Source organism: Eretmochelys imbricata, chromosome 13 (genome assembly GCF_965152235.1).
Source record: "Eretmochelys imbricata isolate rEreImb1 chromosome 13, rEreImb1.hap1, whole genome shotgun sequence".
In the NCBI taxonomy this organism is placed as follows: Eukaryota; Metazoa; Chordata; order Testudines; family Cheloniidae; genus Eretmochelys; species Eretmochelys imbricata.
This window is the reverse complement of record NC_135584.1, coordinates 32,910,578-32,931,628: the sequence shown is the minus strand read 5'-3', so window position 1 is coordinate 32,931,628 and position 21,051 is coordinate 32,910,578. Positions and strand designations below refer to the sequence as shown.

General features: G+C 45.7%; 1 protein-coding gene across 1 annotated transcript; it reads left to right on the top strand.

Moving 5' to 3' along the window:
• Positions 1–15,011: 15,011 nt before the first annotated feature.
• On the top strand, positions 15,012–15,935 carry LOC144273820 (olfactory receptor 11A1-like). The gene has a single exon (XM_077832524.1). The coding sequence runs from the start codon at positions 15,105–15,107 to the stop codon at positions 15,933–15,935; it is 831 nt and encodes a 276-aa protein (XP_077688650.1). The 5' UTR covers positions 15,012–15,104.
• Positions 15,936–21,051: the final 5,116 nt, after the last annotated feature.

The window sequence follows — 21,051 nt, the reverse complement described above, 5'->3', positions numbered from 1 at the left end:
AAACTCTTCCACTTTGTTAAAATAATTAAATAATCATTGGACCAGGGACTTACATGTGGTTTTCCCACCTCCCAGGTGAAAGCGCTAACTACCAGGTTATGAATCCACACACTCTCTCTTTGGCCCAATGACCATTCAAATGGTCTCTCGTCACAGAGCACAGAGATCTGAAACCGGCCAGAGAAACACCTGGAGATTTCTTCCTCTGGAGGGGGAGTCCCCAGCCAGGGCAATGTTGATGGGTTGTCTGACAAGGACAACAACCAAGTGCTATCACCAGTCCTGAGCAGTGTAGCTAGGTCAACCTAACTCTTAGGTGCAGACCTGAGGCCCATGGTCCATGCAGAAAAGATCTCCCTATTTGAACTGAGACAAGAGAAGTTGGTGGGGCAGGTAACAGCAGGCCACGGAGACAGATGGAGCGTGGAAGGAATGAACAGATTAAGGTAGTGCCTGACTGGTACCATAGGAAGTCCAGTGCCTTTCTCTCTTTCTCTCTCTTTCTGAACTATGTTAGTATCTCAAGGGCATTCCTGACAGAGTTACTGACTGAGGGATCGGGGCGGGGGGGGAATAAATGCGTTTGGAAGAGGGATCTGAAGGAGGGGAGAGAGTTTGCCTGGGCTCCAGGACAAGGGATGGCCAGTTAGGTGGAGGCTGCTGCTTGGCAAAAGTCACTAGTCGGGGAAGGAAACAAAGCTGATGTAGCAGCAGCGGAAAGTGCTGTCCAAAGAGGAGAGAGATGAGCAGCCAGGTAGACGTCAGGCAGTAAAAGGAGGGGGCAATGGAGTGCTGCTGACATGTAACCTGGGGCTCCCGCAGAGCCGCTCCTCATTAGCTTCTGGAGCTGGTAGCGAATTCAGAGGAGACAGATGAGAAATCCTCCTCTTTGTTAACCACTTTGGTACTTGCATGGCTCTAACCTGGGATTTTCATAGGAGGGGACTGAAAATCCCCGACTGAGAGGCGAAAGGGGAAACAGAGACCCAACATCAGATAGCAGAGCTGGGAACAGAACGCAGCTCTCCATATACCCAAGCCAGTGTTTGTTTGCAAGGACCACGCAGCCACACATTTGAAATGCATCTTCTAGCCCATTAGTAGGTAGTGCCCTAGATGACCGCACGTCTGTTAAGAACAAATCCTTGGGAATAGTGCTGTCTCGTTGCTGAAATGGAAGCAGAATGCTGTTAGTTCGTGGCATATCACCGTGTTTAACTTGGGCCATTTGAAAGGGGGTGGGTGGGTGTGTTGGCAAAAGCAGTACCCCCAGCGGGGATGCCAAAGAGTTCCTTGGTTATAGTGGGTTATACTGGGAAGGGAGAGAGCTGAACTCAAACTCTTCTTCAGTAGCTGTCACTGAAACGAGGAGACAACTAAAAGGGAAGAGTGGGTGACACGAGGTTGCAGGTTGTCATGTCCTATTGCCTGAATGAGAAGATGCTGGAGATGAGAGGTTTAAAAATCTGTGGAGAAAGCAAGTACCAACAGAAGAGCCCCTCCCATAAACAGAGGGAAATCAACCTCTAGCTTAGGAGTTTCTAAAACAAAATCTAGAGGGATATTATTTAAATTAAGAATGGAGAGAAAGCTGCCAGGGAGAGAAGTCAATCAAAGCTGTGCATTAGGAAGGATGAAGATACCTGATAAGTGGCTGGACTGCGAACAGGATTTGTAGTCGACTCTCTCATGAAAACAAGATATTCTGCTATGTGAGTGGAGGAGCGTAGCAAACAGAGCAAGTTGCTTGGGAACTGTCCATCACAACGCTTTTTCAACAGGAAATGCAGTTTGGCTGAATCAACATTTTCCACAGGAAGTTCAACCAAACAGTTTCAGGGTTTTTTTCCTTAGGGAGAATTGGAAAGAAATATTTTATTCTGGATCAGGAGGATTTGAAATGAAAATGACAGCTTGTCCAACCCAGACACAGCATTTTATTGCAGGGCTGTTGGCCGTCAACGGGCATCCAACTGAGCTGCCGCAACAATTCATAGGAGCTGTAGTGCAGGTGCCTTTCTCCTTCGTTCTCCTCTGGGGGCTGGGCTCCGGGGCTGGGCTCCCGGGAGTCTCCCATGATTCAGTGAGGACGCCCCTCTGCTGGCACATTCAAACATACACACATTCCAAGGCCAGAAGGGACCACTGTGGTCATCTAGTCTGGCCTCCTGCATAACGCAGGCCATAAAACTTCCCCCAAGTAATTCCTATTTGAATTAGAGCAGGTCTTTTAACAAAAATCCCAATCTTGATTTTAAAATGTCAGTGATGGAGTATCCACCATGACCCTTGATAACTTCTTCCAATGGTGGTTTACCCTCATTGTTAAAAATGTACACCTTATTTCCAGTCTAAATTTGTTCAGCTTAACTTTTCAGGCATTGGATCTTGTTAGCCGTTTGTCTGCTTGATTGAAAAGCCCATTCTGACGGGTTCCCCCCAGGGTGCCACCTAGAACTGGGGTACCACTGAGCCCTCCTGACTCACCAGCCTGGGCTCCCTTTACACTGTATTGCTGTGACAGGCCCTCAGTCCCCCTCCAGCACACATACAGATAGATAGACACACACCCAAGTGCAGCTACACACAGATGCTGAAATCAGCTCTGCATGGGAAGGCTCAGCTAAGGCACCTCCCAACTCCTAAGGCATGCACTCCCCTCTGGAGTGTAAACCCATCATCATACCATCTTGCACCGCACAGAGAACTGTACAGCATAAGCTCATGAAATTCACCCCTTCCCTCAATGTGGAGGAAGATATGCAATAGCTTTCTGCCGCCCAGTTATGATTTCCACACACTGGTTTTAGACAAAACAAAAACAAGTTTATTAGCTACAAAAGGATAGATTTTAAGTGATTATAAGTGATAGCAAACAAATCAAAGCACATTACCTTCGTAAATAAACAAAACCGCAAAGTGATCTTAACATACAAGATAAGAAGGATATGAAATAGCAAATTCTCAACCTGAGTGATAAACTGGCTGGTAGACTCTTAAGGCACAAGTTGCCTTGGTTTTGCAGCTTGGTTTCCCAGGTGTTTACAGGTGTGGTGTTCTAGGGAGAGTGAGATACCATCATGATGCCATTTCTCCTCTTTTATATTTTCTTCCCATTTTCTGGAAAGCTCTTGTGCATGAGACATGGGTCAAACAGTCCCCATTCTGTAGTGCTATCTCTGAGAGGTTTCTATTGTACACAGTTCCTGGGGTAATCCTTGTTTTTGTGCATTTATTAATCCATTAACATTGTTTGGCCTTTTTATTGTTGTACCTGAAAGTCTGCTTGTGGGTGTTTTCAACCTCACAACCTGTTTCAGTAACACATACATAGCCAAACCTCATAACTTCACATATGACAATAACACATACAACCCAATGAGATATTAATGTCTAGCAGATCAAGACTTTTAGAATGATACCTCACAAGGCATACTTTGTGCAAAACATATCCTAATTACATGACGGTGGTGAATATTGGGGTACCAGGGTGTCACACCCATTCTTGGGATATGTGTAGATCTATATATATCTATAGATAGATAGATATCCATGTATCCATATATCCATGTAATGTGCTACAGGCCATCAAGGCATAGAGTGGATGGAGTGTGTTTGACACAAATATGTGTATTGCGTGTTGGCAACTGAAGCAGGAACTTAAGATTTCAAGTGGGTAAGGAGGATCTGTACAAAACAACTTTTTATGTCCGTGGGAAATATATGAAGAATCAGCAAATAAGGAACCAGCTGGACTCCTATAAAAAAATGTATAAGAATTGGAGGAAATGGCATGCCTTGGATCATGGTGGCCTGCCTGGAACAGAGTTGTGGGTGTGTCAGCATTCCTCCCCATTTTGAACTCTGGGGTACAGATGTGGGGACCTGAATGAAAGACCCCCTAAGTTTACATTCCACCAGCTTAGGTTAAAAACTTCCCCAAGGCACAAATTCCTTTCCCTGTCCTTGGACAGTATCCACTAAGTGATTTAAATAAACATTCAGGGAGGGGCCACTTGGAGCCCTATCCCCACCAAAATATCCCCCCTAACCCCTTCACCCCCTTTTCTGGGGAGGCTTGAGAATAATATACCAACCAATAGGTTAACAAAGTGAACACAGACCAAATCCCTGGTCTTTAGGACACTGGAAAGCAATCAGGTTCTTAAAAGACAAATTTTATTTTAAAAAAAGTGAAAGAATCACACCTGCAAAATCAGGATGGAAGATAACTTTACAGGGTAAATAAAAAGATTTAAAACACAGAGAATTCCCCTCTGACTCTGCTTCCCAGTTACAAAACAGAAATAAAATTACCTCTTAGCATAGGGAAAATTCACAAGCTAAAACTAAAGATAATCTAACACATTTCCTTGCTATTACTTCCAATTGCTGTAATTTTAGATGGATTATTTCAGGTTCTTTTTAGGAGCTGCTTTACCTGCTTGGTCTCTCTGTGTGTCCTGAGAGGGAACCAAGCAAAGAGAGCACAAACAAAACCTCCCTGCCCCCCTGATTTGAAAGTATCTTCTTTTATCATTGGTCCTTCTGGTCAGGTGCCAACTAGGTTAAATGAACTGATTAACCCCTTACAGGTAAGGGGATTCTGTACCTCTGGCCATGAGGGATTTTAGGTTACTGCATACATAAGGGTTGTTACCCTTCCCTTTATATTTATGACAGGGTGAAAGGCCCAAACACCAGAGACAAACAACTAATGATGTCACAAAGTGGATAATAAATGGAGGTTTCACACATTTGAAATCTGGAGTCTTTCAACATCCCCAGAGCCCTGTTTGGATATTGATGTGGTCTTTCCGCCGGCTCCCCGCATCTGATCTGATCTCATCTGATCTGAACGAACCTCAACTAGCCATCAGGAATTCATTCTGATCTGTGGATTCTGGTGTTGTATGTTTGGGCTGTATGACTGTGGTGTGAATGAGGTTTATTTTGTAAGCAATAAAGAGTACTTTGAGTGTTATATACCAATACTGTGTCCAGTACCTGACTGTTCCCCCATATCACATGGAGGCCCCTGCTGCGGGTCTAATACCATTATTAAATATTTGTTCCCCGTGTAGGTTCTTATAGACTGTTATCAAATCACCCGTTAACCATCTCTTTGTTAAGCTAAATAGATTGAGCTTTTTGAGTCTATCACTAAGGCAGGTTTTCTAATCCTTTGGTCATTCTTCTGTCTCTCCTCTGACCCCTTCCCAATTTATCAACATCCTTCATGAACTGTGGACACCAAAACTGGACACAAGTTTCCAGCGATGGACACACCAGTTCCAAATACAGAGGTCAAATAAACTCTCTACGCCTAGTCGAGATTCCCCTGTTTCTGCCTCCACTGCAGTCAATCAGATGAGATGTAATCAAGCCAGGGGGTCCAGCTCAGAAAGGAAAATGAGAGCATGAGGCACCCACACTACAATGCCCATGAACCACTGAAACAGCCAAGGAGGAGAGGGTTTCATGTCTAACTGAGTTTCAATTTGGTTCAAAAAAACCACCCAAAATGGATCAGTCTAAGTATGTTCATTATTGGCGGGAGACAGGTGGAGACATGCCTGTGGATGAGAGCCTAGATCTTCCATCTCCCACTCCTTTGCCTGAACACAGAGACCATCCGTCATTCCCATGCACAGAGTTTCACATAATGAAATAGCTTTCATTTACCCCCTTGCAGGAGAGCTCCTCTTCAAGCAGAGAAACGGACAATGGCACAATCATGGCCAAATTCGTCCTTATGGGACTTTCCAATCACCCAGCCATTTGCGTCTCTCTTTTTAGTGCCTTTCTGTTGATGTACCTCATAACCCTCACTGGCAATGGCCTCGAATCCTAGCCATAGGGACCATGGCTAAGCTGCACAACCTGCTGGACTTCATCCTCAGTAACTTCTCCTGGTAAGACATCTGCTGCCCCATTGCTACAACACCCAAGATGCTGGAAAACCTCTTGTCAGAGAGCAACATAATTTCCTTCACTGGCTGCATGTTGCAGGTCAACTTCCTGGTGGCTGTAGCAGGGAGGGAGGTTTTCCTCCTGGCGGTGATGGCCTATGGCTGGTAAGTGGCCATGTGTAACCCTTTGTAGTACATGGTCATTAGGAGCAAGAGACTCTGCGTTCTGATGACTGCCAGAAACGTGGGTCACCAGATTCCTCAACTCCCTCCTGCACACAGTGTCTACCTGCACCCTGCCTATTTGCCACTCCAGCAAAGTCAACCAATATTACTGTGACATTCCCCCAGTGCTGGCTTCATCCTACACTTCCACGTACCTCAGGGAGATGGTGACCCTCATCGTAGCGGGGATATTCAGCCTGGGTGCCTTTCTGGTCACCCTGCTCTCCTACATCCAAACCCTCTGGACCATCCAGTCAGCCGAGGGCAACACAAGGCCTTCTCCACTTGCGCCTCCTCACACCTCATGGTGGTACATCAGTTCTACAGCACCACCGTCTTCAGCTACATATGTTGCTCATCCAGCCTCTCGCTGGATCAGGACAGGTTGGTAACCATGCTGGATGGAGTCTTCACCCCCATGCTGACCCGCATTACCTACAGTGTGCGGAACATGGAAGTGAAAGAGGTTTTGAGGAGAGTGATGGGTCATAAATGTCAGGGAATAGGTATATTGGGCACCCCTTTGCAGACTCTGTAGTGACCTTCACTGGGGCACTGGTCAGCCTTGGAATGAGATTTTCAGAGCCACCAAAGGAATTTGGATGTGCAGTTCCAATCAAATGCGATGGAAATTGTGCCTCCAAATCCCTTGGGTAACTCTGAAAATCTCATCTTGGGGGTCCCAATTGCACTGATGTCACAGGGCTAGATTCTGGACTTCTCACTCAGGGCCTGATTCTGCGACTCCTATGGGGCCTGATTCCCCACTGTGCTACTCCAGGTTTATGTCTATATGACTCCACTGAATGCGGATGGAGTTACACAGCACAAAGTGGAACAAAGCAGTGGTAATTCAGGCCCCTTAGATAATGACTTACAGCTGTGATTTTCAAAGTGGCCTGGAGGAATTAAGTGATCTACCCCACACATTTTTAATGGGATTTGGATTCCTGACTCCCTTTGGCCCATTTGAAAATCCAAGCCTCACTAAACAAATGGTCCCGTAGATTCCAATCGCAATTTGGAGAGCAAGGACCTCGTCCTGCATTTTAACTTCAATGGGGTACCAAGCATAGGGCAGGATTCCACCCTAGCAGAACAGCTGCCACACTCCCCAGTCTGAAGAAGGGGGGTAGAAAACGGCTTGTCACTTTGAGCTGAGTCCTTATTCCAGCAGAGCATTGACTTTCACGAGCGTTGATTAAGTCAAACATCTTGTGATTAGTTCTCATTAGTTTTGAACTTTGATTAGTAAATTCACAGTAAATCAAAGTAGGGTTTTTTGAAAATTAACAGTATGTAAAAAGTCATGGCAACAATAGATCAGTCGTTCTAATTTCCTACATATGGGTCAGGGAGGTACTTGCAGTTTAAATGGTGCCTTGGGTGAAGCGCTGTTAACTGGTTGAAGGTTAACTGGTTTGGTCAATAATGTCTATTGGGCTTTTGGAATTCATGCGATAAGATATGAGAACCTTATTCCCTACAGTAGAGCTGGCCCAAAAATGTCCAACCAAAAAATGTGCATTGCAAAATTAGGGTTTAATCAATTTTTTCTTTTACTTTTTTATTTACAGAAATATTTCATTGAAATTGTTCCTCTTCCAGACTTTCAATGCCATTTTTTCTTCTGGAAAAAAAACCTGAACATTTGTTGGTATTTCTGAAATTATTTGTTTCAAAATTGTGGGATTTTCTGCACTTCCTGTCTGTTTTCCAACTTGCAAAAGTTACTTCAGTTGTGCATGTAAGTAGCATTTTCACTTTTCCCAGCTGGAAAATGTTGGGAAATGGTAAAGTGTGAGAGAGAGGGTGCCACAAAATCTTTCCCACATTTTCAACATTTCTCACCCTGGAGTTTCCTGGTGGAATTTGTCAAATGGGAATTTTTCCTGTAAAAACTGTCATGGGAAAAAATCCTAACTTTCCAATTAACTGTAATAATCAGAGGTGAAGAGTCTGGTGTACATTGTCCTGTGACATCAGTAGAATGCCACTGATTTACACCAGTTGAAAGTTTGGCCCACCATGCTTCATATCTGCTTCTTAACAAGATGTTTTTGCAGTGCCAGCTGTCGTGTATTTAGGCTTGGAAGGAGTCCATTTTTCTTGGGAAATGTCGATAGATGTCGATTTCCCCGTACGCGCACAGCTATTTCCATCAACCATCACAGAAACGTGCAGAGAGGCAAAGAAAGAAAAACGCTGCTTGAGGATATGTTGGAGTTTGATTTAAGGTTATGGTCTCTGTGGAGTTTGACATGGGAGTTGACAATTGGTGTTTTAATGGTTATCAAACGTTACTGGTTTGAATCTCCGCGCCGGCTGTCATTAAACAATTATTGTCTGACCCTCCCATGATTTTGCATGACTGTGAAAATCAAAAACTCAAAATAATGCTGGAAACTAAACACCAGTATTATCCCTCTGACAGAGTGTGAGGCAAGAAAGGCTGAGTCCGGGCTCTGGGTCAAGCCCTGCAGAATGGAGCTGACAAAGCAGAGCTGTGCCTAATTCGTAGGTGAGGCCGGGCAGGAAGGCTAATTGAGCCACTAGGCAGAGCCCACAAATAGGCACAGGAAGGAGGTAGAAAGGGGGGAAGCAGGTAGTAAGGGGAAAGAGAGATTGCTTTCCCCGGCATCGGTGCTGACGCCGTGGGTGCTCCGAGGCTGGAGCACCACAGGGAAAAAATGGTGAGTGCTGAACACCCACCGGCAGCGCCCCCATAAGACCCCCTCTTTCCCCCAGCACCTCCTGCCCACCAGCGGGCTCAGACGATCAACACCTCCCCTTCCCTCCCCGTGCCTCCTGCCTCCCGCGATCAGCTGTTTCGCGACACGCAGGAAGCTCTGGGCGTGGGAGGAGCGAGGATGCAGCACAGTCAAGGAAGAGGGCAGAATGGGGCAGGAAGAGGTGGGGATGTAAATAAACTGCACAAAGTATTGGTCCAGCACAGGGGTCTCTGCGTAGTTTGTAGACTGAGACAGAACCAGGAACAAGGAGGCTCTGTTGCCCCAACAAATTATTTTTTTAATTAATTCTTCCCAGCCTAGCTGTAATTAGGTTTGAGCTTCCCTTTCTCTTTACAGAGGTATCAGTCTAAGTGCTTCTAAATTTGCCCTGCCTCATGGGGCAGCTAGGTAACATTAGAGCTCCAAATCTGAACCAGAGATTCCTGAGATACAAACCTCCCCTTTCCCCCAAAGCAACAACATTTGCAAAACCAATAAACTCCTTAGAAGAACAGCTGGGCCTCAAACTATGGCTCGGCTCTGCCCCAAACTTCTCAGTCGCTCAGGATTTATCTCAGCGAGTGCACAGCACCCGCTTTCCCTTTGGGTGAAGTCTGTGTGACACAGAGACCTCAGGGTATAAACTGGCAGAGGGGTCCATAGATTTTTACAGGAATCTTTTAGGTCAGTTATATACAGTAGCTCACTGGTCATCATAATTACTGCAAGATGTTTGCACAGGCGATAGTTTGAGAGACGTAAACTCTTTGGTTCCAAAACCGTTAAAGTCACCCGAGTCGAGCATATCAAACACTGACCATCTTGGGAGATGGGTGTCTGTTTGCTGTCTGGGCCAGGTGCGGGCCTGAGGCTTTACGAAGACAAAGGAATCCCAAGAGAAGTCCCTGAGGTGGAGACCTTTTAAGAAAGAGGGGTCAGGCAGCAAGTGAGCGGATTCATCGCCGAATTTGGTCCGCTGGTTGCATGGTTCCTCCCCCAGCTCGGGCCGGGCCCTGACGGGGAGTGCAATGTCAACGCCGATCCATACCCCCCACGAGCTGAGGTGAAACTGGTGAGAGGGGTGCACGGCTTCTTTGGAAGCCGCGGATCTTTGAATACTGTGAGGGCCAGTGGAACAGGGGCTGGATGCTCCGGAGGGCTCAAGGATCAGAGCAAGCCTATCGCTAGTCTGTAGATTGACAGTGGGCCTGCCTAGGCCTAGGGGGAGTGCTGGTATTGCCCATGGTCGGCAGATTCTCGTCAGGCACAAGACTGCCTCACGCTCAAGACAAGTGGTAACAGGGTACCACACAGCCCTGGGTACCCGCAGGAAGCGTCACAGCTCTTGAGGGTTACGTTAGGGACTCCAGGTCAGCGCATCAGGAAAGCAGGTCAAAGAGAGTGAACGTTTGTGGGTCTGCTGTCCCAAGAATTCAAAGGTCACGCGCGATGGTTGCTGAACCGAAGTTACACCCGTGCACTGTGAGTCTGAGCCCTGTCCTTGGCAGTTCTCGGAGCATGGGCCCTGGGCACTGTCCCCGCATTCTGAAGGGTTCCTGTGAGGCGTTTTGCCCTGAAACCAAAATTTCTGGTTTGACAGCATCATTTCAAAGGGCTCTAAAATCGATGTGCAGCCCCTGGTTTTATTTTAGCAGCATTGTCAAGTACATTAGCCTTGATCAAACAGAGGGAAATGGAAAGACTCTACTAACCAGTGAGTATTTCTGCCATGCTGAGCAATGGAACCGAGTGCAATCTAAGACAAACAAGTTGAAGGGTCATTTGGTCCAGGGATTTCTGACATACCCTGCCTCTAAGGTGAGCTACTCATTGCATTTCCAGATCCTTATTTTGGATTCAGAGCTAGGAAATATTAGAGGGTGAAGAGTGAGGGTGAATGTGGGCAGGAGTGGGGCTGGGGGGGAGACAGGAGATGGGTTTGGGGCCATGGCAAGGCTGGGGGTTGAGGGAGATAATCTTGTGCCAATATTCAAAAAAGGCAAGCAGGGTGATTGGGTACTGATAGGCCGGTTGTCCTGACAACAATCCTGGGCAAAATACCAGAAAAGCTGATCCAGGGTTCAACCGATAAAGAATTAAGGGCTAGGAATATAGTTAATGTCAGTCAACATGGTTTTATGAAAACCCGATCTTGTCAAACTAACCTGACTTCATTCTTTGAGATGACAAGTTGGGTTGGCAAAGGGAACTCCGACATGATCTACTTAGACTTGTGCAAGGCATTTGATTCAGTATCATCCTCTGTACAACATCAGTAACGCCAGCTGAGAGAGGAGGTACAAGAACCAACGGTTGGAAGATGAAGCCGGACCAATTCAAATTAGAAATAAGTCCCATCTTTTTAACAGTGGGGGTGATTGACCATTGGAACAAACCAGTGGTGGATTCTCCATCTCGTGATATCTTCAGACCAAGACTGGCTGCCATTCCGGAAGATACTTTAGCCAAATGCTAGTTATTGGGTCCAAAACATGGGTAGCCAGGTGACATGCAATGGCCTGTGGTATACGGGAGTCAGACTAGAGCTCCTAATTTTCCCTATGGTCCCTTCTGGCTTTGAACTCTACGACTCGTGGATAAATGTGGATGGGAGATAGGGGAGAGGATTGAGGGTGGGGGAGAGTGTCAGGCCAGGGGAGGGGAGAAACACTGGAAGGGGGACATGGCCGTGGATGGAAGGGGGCTTGTCACCTCCACATTCCCCTATCCGGTGTGAAGCCTCCACCCCTTGCCCCTCCCCTCCCCTGCTCCCATCCAGCTGGTTGGTATGGGGGTGGGGGAGGTAAGGAGAGACATCTCTTATTCACAGCCCCATTGCTCAGGGCAATGGCCAGGAGACAGAGAGGAACACACCTCAGACAAAGGAGGGAATGGGCAGCAGCTGCCCCAGCCCCAGTTGGGATCTGGGGGGCCCTGCTTCTCTGGGGGTGTTTGATCCCCTATTCCTGTCCCCCGTGCATGTTCCAAAGAGTTCCATTGGCCCCTCCGACAGGACTCAGTGCTGCAATGAGCCATCGATCTCTCAAAGCGCAGCTTCATAGCACAGCAACAGATCTCATCACCAGCTGCTCCAGCAAATCCCTCCACAGTTCAACACAGCTACGCCTCATACCACGAACTCACTTGGAGCACAGGCAGACACAGGCTGGAATTCAAATCTGTGGGACACCCCCCAACAACACCCTATTCTCTTAGTCCTTTCTCACATCTCTCGATTATGGGTTCATAGATTTCAGAGTCAGAGGGGACCGACAGATCCTATAGCCTGACCTCCTGTATAACGAGCCAGAGAATTTCTCCAGTCATTTTTGCATTGAGTCTAATAACTAATGTTTGACAAAAGCATATTCTGGTCTTGATCTGGAGACATCAAGAGCTAGAAAATCCTACCCCTTCCGTCGGTGGTTTAACCTTTGCACCCCCACGACATACTTAGATGTGATGGCTATTGCCTGCTCCAGGAAGCGGAGTTAAAGTCATGTTGCAGTGACATAGGTGTCCTTTAACTCTCCACTGCCTGGTTTTCGGAGGTTTAAGTTTAATGACTTTCCCCATTCTGGAAGGGCACGATTCACCTCTGGGCAAACTTAACTCTGCTTTCACAAAGTTTGGGGGCATTTAATATATGTGGTAAAGAGAGAGAAAATGAGGAAGGTTAGAAGTTCTATGTCCTCCAACTCGTTCCCTTTGAGGTTAAGAGTTTGATGTTCTTAACAATGTCCCAGTTGTCCTAGACATGGATTCAAAAATCCCATCTGCAGAAGTGTCCGTGGAGATTTCACCTTCTTGCAAGAAGGGTAAATAATGAGACACCAGAGACTGGCACTTTTAGACAAGGCACAACGTACAAAAAACACGCAGCAGAACTAGGACATCCAAACTGGAATCTGCTTGTTGAAGGAAATCAGCTGCATGGAGAGATGACATTAGAAGACGGACAGTAGAACCTTCATCCTGAAAAAGGAGCCCTATCAAACGATTCCAGCTTGAAATAGACCCTTTTTAGAGGTGAATCAACCTTCACAACTCTTTTCAGGTAAATCAGAATTGCAGATGGACAAGAGTGAGCAGTTGATAAAGTCCATCCTCTCTGCTCACTGCTGTGTTTTACCTTTCAGGAGGGGATCTGCCTCCCTGAGCTGTTGAGAAACTTAATGCTAGATAGATGCTAACAATGTTTTAGCTGTATAGGCTGAGCTTTGCATACCCTCTTTACTGTGCACCCCGCTCCCCAAGGCAGGTTTGGAAATATCAGCCTGAAGAGTATAGTTTGGAACCATAGGAACAGCTTGATCAGATGAGATCACTGATCCACGCAGTGTAGTATCCTGTCTCCTGCACAAGCTACTTAAGAGGTAGGTGCACAAAGCAGCTTTCTTCCAGCCCACCCATTTAATTAGCCATTTAATTGTCCTATATGCTAAGGCAGGGGGATATCCCTTTTCAAACCTCTGAATTTTATCTTTGGGTTGTTTTTGAGTTCTTGATAGTGTAACTCTGGCCATTCTGGTTCACCAAGTAAATGCTTGGTCCTTTGAAATCACAGTTTGATGCTCATGGCTTGCATTCTGCAGACCAGGGCAGCATGGGGTGGGATCAAACAAAACACCCCTGCAGAGAATACATTGAATGGGCTTTCCAAATATTTTAATGTTCTGGTTTTCAAACGTTTGTATTGGTGAGCCCTTTCACACAGCAAGCCTCTGAGTGCAACCCCCCTTATAAATTAAAATAACATTTTAAAAAAATTTAACAGTATTATAAATGTTGGAGGCAAAGCGGGGTTTGGGGGTGGAAGCTGACAGCTCACTATACCCCACATAATAACCTCATGACCCCCTGAGGGGTCATGACCCCCAGTTTGAGAACCCCTGTTCTAGAACATGACCAATTCATGCAGCTCCATGAAGCTGACCAATTTTCTTAAAGCCAGCACAAAAGTAAAATAAAAGATTGTTGTTATAGAATCATAGAATCATAGACTTTAAGGTCAGAAGGGACCATTATGATCGTCTAGTCTAACCTACTGCACAACGCAGGCCGCGGAATCTCACCCACCAACTCCTGTAACAAACCCCTGACTTATGTACTGAGCTTAAATAATTCCTCTCCCTCTCCGGTATTTCTCCCTCTGATATATTTAGAGATAGCAGTCATATCGCCTCTCAGCCTTCTTTTAGTTAGGCTAAACAAGCCAAGCTCATTGAGTCTCCTTTCATAGGACAGGTTTTCCATTCCTCGGATCATCCTAGTAGCCCTTCTCGGTACCTGTTCCAGTTTGAGTTCGTCCTTCTTAAACATGGGAGACCAGAACTACACACAGTATTCCAGATGAGGTCTCACCAGTACCTTGTATAACGGTAACGGTATAACGGTACAACTAACACCCCCTTAGCTCTACTGGAAACACCTCGCCTGATGCATCCCAAGACCGCATTAGCTTTTTTCACGGTCGTATCACATTGGCGGCTCATAGTCATCCTGTGATCAACCAATACTCTGAGGTCCTTCTCCTCCTCTGTTACTTCCAAGTGATGCGTCCCCAGTTTGTAACAGAAATTCTTGTTATTAATCCCTAAATGCATGACCTTGCACTTTTCACGATTAAAGTTCATCCTATTACTATTACGCCAGTTTACAAGGTCATCCAGATCTTCCTGTCTGATATCCCAGGCCCTCTCTGTATTGGCAATACCTCCCAGCTTCATGTCATCCGCAAACTTTATTAGCGCATTCCCACTTTCTGTGCCAAGGTCAGTAATAAAAAGGACTTCCGGTGCTTTCCATGCAGTTCTTCACGCTGATATAACCTGTACTTCTGTACCAGATGAATACCTAGCCTGATATTTGGTGTCATAAACTCAGCGTCCACCTAGAATGACAGTGTCTTTAAGCTGCTGTTCTTGGAGATCAAAAATCTGTTACAGACATTGAGTTGTCTGTCAGTTTACAGCTTGGGTTGCATTCCTCTAGTGACCAGCAGAAGACATTAAAAAAAGAATCTTATGGCATTATTTGCTGCTGGTGTATTAATCTTCAAATATATTTTTATGTTCTCTTTCAGGGGATGTGGGATTTTCTTTAACTACTATCTATGGCCGGTCCAGTCTGGAGCAATAAAACGGCTTCAGAATTCATTCTACTGGGATTTGGGGATCTCCCTGAGCTGCAAATTCTTCTCTTTCTTCTTTTTTCAGTGATCTACATTTTGAGCATGGTAGGGAACATCCTCATCATCACACTTATTGTAACTGATCAGCACTTGCACACTCCCATGTATTTCTTCCTGGGGAACTTGTCCTGCTTGGAGACGTGCTACACCTCCACCATCCTGCCCAGGCTGCTGGCCAGTCTCCTGACGGGGGACAGAACCATTTCTGTCCAGCGCTGCCTCACACAATATTATTTGTTTGGTTTATTTGGAGCCACAGAATGTTATCTCTTAGCTGTAATGTCTTATGATCGGTATTTAGCAATATGCAAACCACTGTACTATGGAGCCCGTATGAATGGCAGATTCTGTGTCCTGCTAGCAGCTGGGTCTTGGATAAATGGGTTTTTGCCTATTACCATAATAACTTCTTTGATGTCACAACTGCCTTTCTGTGGCCCCGGTAAGATTGATCACTTCTTTTGTGACTTAACCCCAGTGATAGACCTCTCCTGCAGCGACACCCATCTGATAAAACTTTTGGGTGTTGTCCTGTCGGGTGTATGTTCACTGCCCCCATTTCTACTAACTGTAACATCTTACATTTGTATCATCACCTCCATCCTGAGAATCCCTTCCACCACCGGGCGGCAAAAGGCCTTTTCCACCTGCTCCTCTCACCTCATTGTGATTACAACTTTCTATGGGACCCTGATCATTGTTTATCTCCTCCCCAAAACTAAGACACTGCAAGACCTGAACAAAGTGTTCTCCATCTTCTACACCATCCTGACGCCCCTGTTCAATCCATTCATCTACAGCCTGAGGAACAAGGAGGTAAAAAAGGCCCTAAGAAAAGCAGTCAGTAAATTTACAGCTTTCACAAGAATTTAGAGACTGTTCGGTCATGGTTTTAGCTGTCAGTGAAATGGCAATAAACTGAGGAGTGGGAAATGTGGGAAATGGATCTTTCTCTTTGGTGTTGTGTGATCATTTCTTCAGAATAGCTAGTGATGACTTGTGGCAAAGAAGAAGGGAGTTGCTAACCCGATACAGTGAGATCATCAAGACTCCTCCAGGGTCAAAAATATTGGGTGATATCCTGGCCCTGCTGAAATGAATAGCAAAACTCCCATTGACTTCAATGGAGCAGGATTTCACCTATTAAAATAACATGCCATTCAAATCTAATCTAACCATTGTACCCACTTTATATAATAATTGTTGTGCACAGTACAAAGAGGCTTGGAAGCATTCGATTTTAATCTGTAAATTTCAGTACGTGTTGATTTCACCGTGCACACTCAAACTGACGAAAAAAATATTTCCGTAGAAAATTATAGAAATTTTCTATACGCTACAGACCGGCAAAGAAAGAAAATGCAGCTTGAGAACATACTAGAATTTGATTTAAGGCTGTTTACTTTGTATGTCTTTGCATGTGCTGGAGACAATTTCTGTTTTAGCAGTTATAAAGTTTTCACTTTTTCAGTCTCAGTGTCTAGAGTCATTCAATAATTATTGTCTGGTTTTGTTCAGCCTGAAACTCATCATGAATATGGGTTAGTGTACTCACCAGGGATGTGAGAGGCCCAGGGTCATTCCACACTCTGCCTGATGCGGATAATGGATTTGAACTTGGACTCCCATCTCTCAGCTGAGTGGTTAGGGTGCTGCTTAGGGGGCTTGGGGTGGGGGCAGGGGGCAGGATGTGTCCCCATCTCTCCTGTCAAACTCTTCCACTTTGTTAAAATAATTAAATAATCATTGGACCAGGGACTTACATGTGGTTTTCCCACCTCCCAGGTGAATGCGCTAACTGCCAGGGTATGAATCCACACACTCTCTTTCTGGCCCAATGGCCATTCAAATGGTCTCTCGTCACAGAGCACAGAGATCTGAAACCGGCCAGAGAAACACCTGGAGATTTCTTCCTCTGGAGGGGGAGTCCCCAGCCAGGGCAATGTTGATGGGTTGTCTGACAAGGACAACAACCAAGTGCTATCACCAGTCCTGAGCAGTGTAGCTAGGTCAACCTAACTCTTAGGTGCAAACCTGAGGCCCATGGTCCATGCAGAAAAGAGCTCCCTATTTGAACTGAGACAAGAGAAGTTGGTGGGGCAGGTAACAGCAGGCCACGGAGACAGATGGAGTGTGGAAGGAATGAACAGATTAAGGTAGTGCCTGACTGGTACCATAGGAAGTCCAGGGCCTTTCTCTCTTTCTCTCTCTTTCTGAACTATGTTAGTATCTCAAGGGCGTTCGTGACAGAGTTACTGACTGAGGGATCGGGGGGTGGGGGGAAATGCGTTTGGAAGAGGAATCTGAAGGAGGGGAGAGAGTTTGCCTGGGCCCCAGGACAAGGGATGGCCAGTTAGGTGGAGGCTGCTGCTTGGCAAAAGTCACTAGTTGGGGAAGGAAACAAAGCTGATGTAGCAGCAGCGGAAAGTGCTGTCCAAAGAGGAGAGAGATGAGCAGCCAGGTAGACGTCAGGCAGTAAAAGGAGGGGGCAATGGAGTGCTGCTGACATGTAACCTGGGGCTCCCGCAAAGCCGCTCCTCATTAGCTTCTGGAGCTGGTAGCGAATTCAGAGGAGACAGATGAGAAATCCTCCTCTTTGTTAACCACTTTGGTACTCGCATGGCTCTAACCTGGGATTTTCACAGGAGGGGACTAAAAATCTCCGACTGAGAGGCGAAAGGGGAAACAGAGACCCAACATCAGAAAGCAGAGCTGGGAACAGAACGCAGCTCTCCAGATACCCAAGCCAGTGCTTGTTTGCAAGGACCATGCGGCCACACATTTGAAATGCATCTTCTAGCCCATTAGTAGGTAGTGTCCCTAGGTGACCGCACGTCTGTTAAGAACAAATCCTTGGGAATAGTGCTGTCTCGTTGCTGAAATGGAAGCAGAATGCTGTTCATTCGTGGCCTATCACCATGTTTGACTTGGGCCATTTGAAAGGGGGTGGGTGGGTGTGTTGGCAAAAGCGGTACCCCGTGGCAGGGATGCCGAAGAGTTCCTTGGTTATAGTGGGTTATACTGGGAAGGGAGCGAGCTGAACTCAAAGTCTTCTTCAGTAGCTGTCACTGAAATGAGGAGACAACTAAAAGGGAAGAGTGGGTGACACGAGGTTGCAGGTTGTCATGTCCTATTGCCTGAATGAGAAAATGCTGGAGATGAGAGGTTTAAAAATCTGTGGAGAAAGCAAGTACCAACAGAAGAGCCCCTCCCAGAAACAGAGGGGAATCAACCTCTAGTTTAGGAGTTTCTAAAACAAAATCTAGAGGGATATTATTTAAATTAAGAATGGAGAGAAAGCTGCCAGGGAGAGAAGTCAATCAAAGCTGTGCATTAGGAAGGATGAAGATATCTGATAAGGGCTGGACTGCATACAAGATACGTAGTCGACTCTATGATGAAAGCAAGATATTCTGCTATTTGAGTGGAGGAGAGTAGCAAATAGAGTGAGCTGCTTGGGAACTGTCCATCACAATGCTTTTTCAACAGGAAATGCAGTTTGGCTGTGTCAAGGTTCCTTCCCCACTCTGAACTCTAGGGTACAGATGTGGGGACCTGCATGAAACCCACCCAGGCTTACTATTACCAGCTTAGGTTAAAACTTCCCCAAGGTACAAACTGTTTTACCCTTTGCCCTTGGACTTCCACTGCCACCACCAAACGTTTATCTGGGTTTATTGGGAAAACGTTGTTTGGAACCGACTTTCCCCCCAAAATCCTCCCAACCCTTGCAGCCCACTTCCTGGGGAAGGTTTGGTAAAAATCCTCACCAATTTGCATAGGTGACCACAGACCCAAACCCTTGGATCTTAGAACAATGAAAAAAGCATTCAGTTCTTGAAAAGAAACATTTTAATAGAAGAAACAGTAAGAATAATCACCTCTGTAAAATCAGGAAGGTAAATACCTTACAGGGTAATTAGATTCAAAACATAGAGAATCCCTCTAGGCAAAACCTTAAGTTACAAAAAGACACACAGACAGGAATATTCGTTCTATTCAGCACAACTTAATTACGCAGCCATTAAAAGAAATCATAATCTAATGCATATCTAGCTAGATTACTTACTAAGTTCTAAGACTCCATTCCTGTTCTGTCCCCGGCAAAAGCATCACACAGACAGACACAGACCCTTTGTTTTTCTCCCTCCTCCCAGCTTTTGAAAGTATCTTGTCTCCTCATTGGTCATTTTGGTCAGGTGCCAGCGAGGTTATCCTAGCTTCTTAACCCTTTACAGGTGAAAGGATTTTTCCTCGGGCCAGGAGGGATTTTAAAGGTGTTTACCCTTCCCTTTATATTTATGACAGGCTGAATCAACACTTTCCACAGGAAGTTCAACCAAACAGTTTCAGGGTTTTTTTTTCCTGAGGGAGAATTGGAAAGAAATATTTTATTCTGGATCAGGAGGATTTGAAATGAAAATGGCAGCTTGTCCAACCCAGACACAGCATTTTATTGCAGGGCTGTTGGCCGTCAACGGGCATCCAACTGAGCTGCCGCAACAATTCATGGGAGCTGTAGTTCAGGTGCCTCTCTCCTTCGTTCTCCTCTGGGGGCTGGGCTCCGGGGCTGGGCTCCCGGGAGTCTCCCATGATTCAGTGAGGACGCCCCTCTGCTGGCACCATTCAAACATACACACATTCCAAGGCTAGAAGGGACCACTGTGGTCATCTAGTCTGGCCTCCTGCATAACGCAGGCCATAAAACTTCCCCCAAGTAATTCCTATTTGAATTAGAGCAGATCTTTTAACAAAAATCCCAATCTTGATTTTAAAATGTCAGTGATGGAGTATCCACCATGACCCTTGATAACTTCTTCCAATGGTGGTTTACCCTCATTGTTAAAAATGTACACCTTATTTCCAGTCTAAATTTGTTCAGCTTAACTTTTCAGGCATTGGATCTTGTTAGCCATTTCTCTGCTTGATTGAAGAGCCCATTCTGACGGGTTCCCCCCAGGGTGCCACCTGGAACTGGGGTACCACTGAGCCCTCTTGACTCACCAGCCTGGGCTCCCTTTACACAGTATTGCTGTGACAGGCCCTCAATCTCCCTCCAGCACACATACAGATAGATAGACACACACCCAACTGCAGCTACACACAGATGCTGAAATCAGCTCTGCATGGGAAGGCTCAGCTAAGGCACCTCCCAACTCCTAAGGCATGCACTCCCCTCTGGAGTGTAAACCCATCATCATACCATCTTGCACCGCACAGAGAACTGTACAGCATAAGCTCATGAAATTCACCCCTTGCCTCAATGTGGAGGAAGATATGCAACAGCTTTCTGCCGCCCAGTTACGATTTCCACACACTGGTTTTAGACAAAACAAAAACAATTTTATTAACTACAAAAGGATAGATTTTAAGTGATTATAAGTGATAGCAAACAAATCAAAGCACATTACCTTAGGAAATAAACAAAACCGTGTTGTAGGAAGAGTGAGGTACCATCATGATGTCATTTCTCCCCTTTTACATCTTCTTCCCACTTTCTGGAAAGCTATTGTGCTGTGACATGGGTCAAACAGTCCCCATTCTGTAGTGCTATCTCTAAGAGGTTTCTATTGTACACAGTTCCTGGGGTAATCCTTCTGTTTTTGTGCATTTATTAATCCATTAATATTGTTTGGTCTATTTACTGTTGTACCTGAAAGTCTGCTTGTGGGTGTTTTCAACCTCACAACATGTTTCAGTAATACATACATAGCCAAACCTCATAACTTCACATATGACAATAACACATACAACCCAATGAGATATTAATGTCTAGCAGATCAAGACTTTTAGAATAATACCGCACAAGGCATTCTTTGTGCAAAACATATCCTAATTACATGACGGTGGTGAATATTGGGGTCCCAGGGTGTTACACCTATTGTTGGGACATGTGTAGATCTATATCTATACCTATAGATATCTATAGATATTTATAGATATCCATGTATCCATATATCCATGTAATGTGCTATAGGCCATCAAGGCA